Genomic DNA, 8,620 nt, shown 5'->3' with positions numbered 1-8,620 from the left:
CAGCAGGAACTATAGTTAAATTTTTCTGTCAAAGAGAGAAATTTTTAAGCACAGCCTGCCATTAAAATCTTATCAACTCACTTTAAATTAAGTCAATGAAAAATTAAAGCTAACTTCCAATAAGCTCACGTTACACTGATAGACTAAAGGGCCCTTGTCGAATCTAGCGAGTGAGCTTTTCATGTGGAAAAGATTTTCCCATTTGAAAGGCAGAGGCCAGAAGAGAGGCTAATGTGCACCATTTTAGACTGATTGAAACAAATATCTAGTTTTTCCATCTGTTTCAAGCTAATGTAAAGATATGTAACAATCACAGAAATAAATTATTAATTTACAAATCTGGGATAGGACTGCCAAAAGTGGAAAGTGCAAAATGTGGTTTGGGTAATGATTTAAACATCTTGAAAAGGCATGTTTAATAGAAACTTACTCCTGCTCCATTCTGATATTTTAGGCTTTGTATTAGAACCACAAGAGTATGAAACTATCTGATTTAAAAAAAAAAGCCAACCCACAACATCACAAATGCTAAAATACTGTGGATCTCTTCAGGTAAAAACCTGTAGGTGTATAAAACAAGTCCTAGATTTTTTCTGGTACATGGAAAAGTCAGCTACCAATTATATCAGCATACTCTTGGAGTTGATCTGTAATACAATTCTTTTGGCTTCAGTCTACTACAGCTGAGAACAGGATCTGGCTCTAAGATTATAAACTGGAGACTGCTGCAATGGACAAAAAGTCATATTAATACAAACCAAATACATTTTTTTGAAAGCCAGATGGAAAGGGATTTTTTCCTTCAAGGATATAACACCTTCTTGCGAAGAACTCAGAAAAACTGAAGCTAAAAGTACCTTAGAGCTCACCGTCAAAGCGGTCACTATTTCTTTAAAATGCAAAAAGCCCTTCCCTTGGGTAACAGGCTTATCAGTTTTACTGAATTAATGTGTCCACAGGAGGGAAGAAACATGTTTCTGTGTTTGAGTGACAGTGCAGTTGTCACTTATAGCCTGCAAATTCTCACAAATGTGAAGTCTCATTCCTCAAAGCTCACCTTATCTGTGACCGCCCGACGTTTCCCCACCCCATTAACTTGCTTCTAAAATCACATGTGGAAATCCCTACAGCTTGAAACTACCACAGCTACTATACAATATTTCTGGACATGATAAGAAGCAATTAGGGTTTATGTTGCTGGCAAGGTATGAAAGTTATTGAGGTTGTAAAGGACAGTGCAATACATATTTTGATTTCCCATATGTAACAGCAAAGAGAGAGGCTGCTCTTTGAGACATGAATGAAGCTGGAAGGTGAAAAAGTACCAACACAACAAGAAGATGTTTCTTCCTGTCCTGGTTTGAGCCAGGATAAAGCCAATTTTTCTCTTTACTGATTTTTTTTTTTCCTTTAGTAAGCTTTCTTGTAACTAGCAACAGTGTGTTCTGCTAGGCTGATAAGACAGTGGAATATTTTTCTAACTACTGAGGCTTCAAGGCCGCACCTGCACTCTGCCAGCTCAGACACTATGGGGAGATCTTTGACCCCCCCCCGTAGGAGGCTGAGTTAGATGGACAGCAAAATTGGCCAAAGATATTCCATTCCATATATCTACGTAAGCTCAGAGGAAGGTCAGAGATCACAGAAGACAACTTCCTTCCTTCTTCTTCTTCCCTTCTCTTCCGTCCATGGCTGGCGGCCGGGGAGGACTCTGTTCATCCATCACCGTCGACCCTTAGGCTCGAGATCTCCTGACCCCCATAACTCTCTGCTTTCTTCAGCAGCAGCTCTGGGATGCCTCGGGACTCTTCCCAGTTCAGGGAAGTGCTGTGGGAGTTGCTGGGGTGGGGGGCGGCGAGAGGCTTCTGCCTATACCTGTATATAATTGTATATATTTTCTTGTATGATTCATTAGTGTTTTAATTAAAGCTGTGTAGTTTAGTTTTCAATCCAGCCAAGTCTCTCTCTTTTTCTCTCTCTCCTTCCCTACCTGGGTTGGGGGGAGGGGGGATCGAGAGCATTGTTGTCGGACCTGAGTCAAACGGTGACACTTCCTTACCACCATTTATCAGTTTCATACCTGTATTTGCCACCCTGAGTAATTAAGGAAAATCTATGAGGTGTTCTTTTATAATTAGCTACGGGATGCACACTTCTACATTTACCATCTTACATCTACAGGACCAGTTCATTTGCCCCACACATTTTTGGGATGTTAACATCTACTGAATAAACTTCAGCTTCAGACATTTAGAAAAGCTACTGAGTAAACTAGTTCAGTGGGTAATTGAGATAGCATCACAGCTGCAGCATTCCATAAAAACCAGAGAGTTAAAAGACAGAAATAAGATTATGGTAAGGCAGCATTTCAGATTAAAGGAATTCAGATAAAGAGGATTTTAACTGACCTCAAGGTTTACAGGAATGGACTGTATACCCCTGCAGATTGCTTCCTATTTAATCCCACTGCAACACCTGGAAGGTTAACAAAATACCCACTGCCACAATTAACTTGGAGCACAGGAAATGAGCTTGCTGTGAGTATCAGGCCTGTGGCTTTCCTTTCTGTAATCTGTTTGAAAGTGGGATGCTGGAGTGTGAAAACAGACAGACTCAGCACCTAGAGACAGGATGAGGCTTCCTGGGGATTCCAGCTAACCTGGCTCAGGTCGAGCACAAAGGGAGCACCTCCAGAAATCAGAGGACAGACCAGCAGCTATGACCAATTGAATTATTGAGGGTTGTACTGCATGAATCAACTACAGGCTTCTTAGTAATAACTAGTGGGAATCTGTGAGGAATGCATTTCTGGTGTGAAACATGCTGGCAGCAGCCACCTTGAGGAGAGAAAGCCAAGCTGATGAAGTCTTAAGCTCAGCTTGGAGAACCCAAATGGTTTACTGGAGCTCTGCTTTCCAGAGCCACCCAGCATTACACCTACAGGAATGTTGCCTCTCCCATGCTTTCCCCAGCTTCTAACCCAACCAGCAAGGCTCCCAGTGTAGCTGGTCCTTTCCTGTCCACTTTCAAGTTTTTTATTTAGAAGACGTGAACTGCAATTTATGACCTTATCACTGCCACTGAGTGTCCAGAAGAAGTTGTCCTGGGTGAGATGAGACTGATGCCTTCTCTAGGACCTGTTTACCTTGCAAAGGACTTTCAGGGAATGCTCCACCACGCAACTTTTCTGCACTTCCATTCTCTCTGAGGATTCAGTGTGCAAGATCCCTAATTAACCAAATGCAATTAGCACCAAAGCACTCAATTTTCAACAATGTTCATTTTAACCTGAATATACACAAAATAACACCTCTCCCACAAATGACTACTATGTTGGGAGCTTTAAGCTACCTGTGTGCACACACAGACACAGAGCTGCAAACATAGAAGTGTTATGTGTCTAAATGGCTTGGCAGATCTGGAGTAAGAGAAACTTCTATTAATCTTTAGAAAACCATTCAATCAGTCAAGACTTGATCCTGCTGGGGGCTCCACTTTTCTTTTTTAACCTAGCAAGAGATATTAACACGTCTTCTTTTGGTTTCAAGAGTAGCATTTATACCTGTGAGGTCAGGCATATGCAGTGCTGGTGCAAGCTGGAGAACTCCCTTCAAGCACAAGGCTGATCTCTACTGTCAGTGCATCTGACATTCCCCTCACATTAAGGAAAATTCAGCTCTGCATTGTGTCAGCAGGCCACAGATCCCCCTTTGGTCCACACTGGAACACATTTCACTTGGCTTGTATCACATGAGAGCCTTTCACCAATGTGGTTTTGTTATTTTATGCACAAGTATTATGCTTGCCATGCTGGCTACAAAGGCAGTTGTGAAACAATGTGCCTGTGTGCTGCCTGGGTTATTTTCAGCAATAATGACAGGGGACAATCATCTCTAGATCTGATCTAACTTCTGTTTTGGCTACACAGGAGCAGTTCCCCACTGAACTTGAAGGAAACTGTACATACAGGTCTCTAGGCAGCTTGTTGCCACTGTGCTTATTTATGCATGTAGTTAGTCTGCTCAGCTTTGTGATCTCCTGGCTAATACAAGAAAATCTCTTCATCATCTTCCCCTCTGCCAGCTGAAAATTACCTTCTCCCAGCTGGTACACATGGAAGGTCATTGTCCTGAGTAATAGTCTTGATGGGTGACACTTATAATAAAAGATGGCAGACTGCTACTAACTTACATTGCATGCTACTCTTTACATGCCTTTTTTTCTTTTTTTTCCAGTCTTTCTCCATGCTGCCACCATCTATCAGTCTCTGAAGGTTTATATCAGTAACATCTTGCAAACCACTTTAAAGAAAATGGTTCAATCTTCCCCTTGATCTTTACACAGAACACTGACATCAAGAGGGAGTCCCACGTGTGGAATGAACACACGGAATATGCTGTTTCAGATGAGGTTTTGTGACTATTAGGATCAGAAAGCCATATGAATTTTCTGTCTGGTGTGAGTGGGCAGGAAAACCTTCAGATGTTCCATGATCCTGAACTTTTCTGATCTTTTCCAGGCCCTGCCTAATTAGTACCAAATTCAGAAAGCAAGTATTTAAGCCTGAATTATTTATCACATCGTATTTACGAAATGCACTGCAATACACATCATAGCCCAGCTCACAACAACTATGGGTAATATTCATCTTCTACCAATGCCATACTCCTTAATGGGAAAATATAATTACCTACCTGGAGACTTTCTTAAATGACATACTTTCAAACTAGTGTGAGCAGAATTTATCCTTGTGTCTGGTGCTAAGCCAAGTGGAAAAAACACTGGCAGCAGAAATGTCTCAACACATGTTGGCTCTGTCTATCAACATTTCCACTTCACACCTTACATGGCCCTGTCAACATCTTAACTTCAACCTGTTCTCAAATACTAATTTTCCTCCCTAAAATGTGATCCTGAAGAGGGGTGTTCCAGTGCTGCAGGGGCACAGTGAAGGAGAAAGTGCTTAGTTAGCAGTATGTCCCCTACAAGTTAACATAAATGTCTCTTGCCCACTAAGGAAATTTTAAAAATAAGGATATCACAGAAATTATTCTTCCCTTTACTCTGAGGTATCTGTATCTGCATTTGATGGACATTTACAGATGTGCATGGGAGTAAGTACAGACTATTTGTTTCTTCTGGAATGCTTCATCCAGAAAGATGTGTAATAAACTTTTAGAGTAAGTGCGTACAGATACAATTCTTTAATTTACTGTACTTTTAAAAAACATTTTTTGCCTTGAAGAAACTCAGGATGACTGCAGGAAAGCCTACCAACAGTTTCTGTGATGATCATCAATAATGAACAGCAGAATTTTAAAGCCAGATAGATGGATATATTGATGGCAAAAAGGCTCAAAGAAAGATGAATGCAAGTGAAGTGAGTGAGGAATGCAAGCTGGCAGACAGGATATTAGTGAGCTTATAAAATGGATTTTCTTTTGGAAAAAATGCCTTTTTCAGGGATGTGTGCCCAGTAACTTTGAAAAGTAGCTTTATTGTAAGCAGTGGGTAAGAACTCTCTAGTTTTGCATTTTAATTGATTCTTGAAAGATTTTTTCTGTTGTAGGTTCTAGGTATAATTTAATGGCTTTTGCTTCATGCTTCTAGTTGCTGAGCTGCTGTGATGCTAGTTCTAGTTCTAGATCTAGTTCTCCATCAGAAACAGAAGGCCTGAATTGTTTTAAAGCATAAATGAAGGGGTAAGGTGACAATATCCCAAATGTTGGCCGCTGTATCAGCATGTCTTGCTCCACACAATCTTTCAACTTGCACATGTTTGAAAAACAATCACAGTTTTCCAAATTAATTGGTGCTAATACAAAGGCTTTTTGACTGTCAGTGCCTCTGGTGGTTCTGCTGTTTTGGGAAAGAATACAAGTTTATTTCCTTCTAGGGTCTCTACGGAGAGCTGAGGGAGATTAAACAGTATTTTAGGCAGCTAAGTTCTGAAATACTGGTTGGGTCACTAACTTGCCCCCTGCTGCTGTTGTGCTAGCTGTCAAAAACTGGTAAAGAGACATATCACTGTGGAGTCAAGTGCAGGTCTGATTGTACTGAGATCTCCAGCCTGGACTCACAGACTTCCTTGAATATTCCTCTCTGTCTCTGAGTCATCACTAGAACTCTCTGACAAGGCAGCACTAATCTGCTCTCCATAACTACCCTTCTGTGTGACATGAAGCCTGGGAAAATGGGAAAAGAATAAAGACCATGTTTTGTGACAAAACTGGAGTTTATATGATAGATGTAATGACCCTTAGCCATCAGAAAACATCTATCTGCATCCCCAGGTGTGATGGTCCCAAGAGTCACTGCACCATAACTGCACTCCTGTGGAAAGGGGCATTCAAGGAGAAAAACTCTGCAGGATTTCCAGATCATCTGCATGCCTCTCGAGGATTCTTCTCACAGAAGGCTAACATCTGGCTTCAGGTTCAGAGCCATCTTCAACTAATCTGAATACAAATTTAATGAATGCCAATTATTGTCACCATCATGACTGATTTAAATATGGGTAAATTCAGCTGATCTTGGCTCAATCAATTATTTAAAAGTTTGCAGTCACAGCTCCAGTGTTATAACTGATGCAATAGTAAGGAAAAACGACCCACCTAAGATCTGAAAAAAAAACACCCTGAAACAACCAAACCCCCAAGGTTTACAAAGGTAATTGGTAATTTTACCTGTCCAGCCTGCAAGACAGCAGCAGTAACCGGTGACAGGATCACACCCATCTGCGTGGCTGCAGTCACAATGTTCACTGCAATTAAGACCATATGTTCCATCCTTCCAAAAATATAAATGAAAAAGTCTCTCAGTAATCAGTTTTTGTTCTAAAACATGCAAAATCATCTATCATGTCCCTCTTATTGCTGAGTCGCATTTTTTAAATTAACAAACAGAGAGGAAACAACTCAGTGCCTACCATTTCTATACAGAACCGAATGACAAATCACTTTAAAAAATGTTGTTCAAGAAAATGCAGTTAACACAGCAATAGCTCTGAAGAAATAAAATGCAAGCATAATACATCTACTTGACTGCTAGAACCCCTATTTGTTACTTACATGGGACTTCCTTCAGATATCCATAGACAAAAGGAGATACTGACCTAAGAGCTATGTGCACTGTGGTTTTAAAGGGGACATAAGACTATCCCAGCTGTACTTACAGGACATGGCTGGTCACAGGAGTCCCCTTGCCATCCAGGCGAGCAGAGACAGAAGCCATCAGCTGGCCTGCAAGCTGCTCCATTTGTGCAATAACATGTCTGGTTACAGTTAAGACCCCAGCTTCCACTTGAACATGGAATAGAACAGTCCACTCCTTGCCACCCTAAAGAAACGTATGAGAGGAACAGCAGAAATAAGCCAGGTAGAGACAGCAAGAAAGGCAGCTTGCAAACTGCAGCTTTGGTTCTAGGACTGGTTTCTACGATATCCCAACCTCACCTGCCAGCATCTATATGTACAGAAGAGTGGTACAGGTATCACTGTGTTCAGGTTCATCACCTGCTGATCAGCAAGAATGCCAGAAACTTGCTATTTGATGCTGCCTGTTTCTTCCCTCCCTCATATTTTTTGAGAATGCTCTTTAACATAAAGAAGCTATTATACCTAAAAAAAGACCAAGGCCATCATTTCTAACCATTAAGGCTCAAATCTTAACTACCAACCACACAATGGCTTTCATTACACTGCAGCTGTATATGATAGAGTTGAGCAGTAACTCATGGTTTATACATCCTCATTAAATGGAGTTCTGCAGTGATCCATTAATTCATGTTTGAAATGCCAGATTTTATTGTTATTTGCCTCACTTCTCTTTTAGGGCTTATATGACATACAGTCGTATCTCATGTTGGTATTCTGGGGAAAGGTGCTGCTACAGAAGGAACATAAGAAGTACTGTGCTGTGGAGCTGTACAACATTTCTCAGGTGATTAGTGGCTACATGGATTGTGCTCACTACCAGGCACATCAGGGAATTACAGATACATGTGTGGGAAGAAAAGATGTTACTCCTGCAGACAGCCTCTGGAGCAGGCAAGACTTCTTTTTTCCCCAGAAAAGGCACAGAAGATGTCTGCACATGGCTGGGGTGTCATAGTGTCAGGGACAGTCAGGCCCCTGTTGAGTTTCAATGCTTGGGCAGACTGTTGAATTACCGACAGGCACAAGAAAATAGTGGAGTTACTGACTGCACAGCTGTGCCACTTTAAAAGGGGAGAAGTATTGATGCCAAATTGTAGACAATTGTTAAATCTGAATTTTGTTTACCTTCTTTGCAATAGCACAGACCATCCACAGGGGAACATGCACCATCATTTTTGCAATTACAAACTGATGAGCAATTGGTGCCGTAGGTTCCTGGCATGCAGGTAATGGTGCAGTCATCTCCCTAAAAGCAAAAAAAGTCAGTCAGCTAAAGGAATTGCAGGAAATTCCCATCTCTGCACAGGGAGGCTTTCTCTTTCAAAACAGTGAACAGAGTGTTATGAGTTGATTGCTGAATCTTCAGCAGTTGAGCAGTCACCACTGCTTCCCCTGATTATGATGCAATTAGTGCTTTGATTGACTTGGAGGAAAGGGACAAGTTTCTGGCATTCGTTCAGAAG

General features: G+C 41.2%; 1 protein-coding gene across 1 annotated transcript in view; it reads right to left on the bottom strand.

Moving 5' to 3' along the window:
* The window catches only part of MEGF11 (multiple EGF-like-domains 11), a 200,643-nt gene that overhangs the window by 55,184 nt on the left and 136,839 nt on the right, over positions 1-8,620 (bottom strand). The window contains exons 11-13 of the mRNA XM_009995285.1: positions 8,283-8,403; positions 7,175-7,338; positions 6,687-6,789 (exon numbers count right to left, since the gene is read on the bottom strand). Coding sequence (XP_009993587.1) covers positions 6,687-6,789; positions 7,175-7,338; positions 8,283-8,403 — 388 coding nt within the window. The remainder of the gene's footprint in view (positions 1-6,686; positions 6,790-7,174; positions 7,339-8,282; positions 8,404-8,620) is intronic.

The sequence above is a fragment of the Chaetura pelagica genome, unplaced genomic scaffold, assembly GCF_000747805.2.
Source record: "Chaetura pelagica isolate M959 unplaced genomic scaffold, ChaPel_1.0 scaffold453, whole genome shotgun sequence".
Lineage (NCBI taxonomy): Eukaryota > Metazoa > Chordata > Aves > Apodiformes > Apodidae > Chaetura > Chaetura pelagica.
The sequence above is the reverse complement of the archived record's forward strand: the minus strand, read 5'-3'. Positions and strand labels throughout refer to the sequence as shown.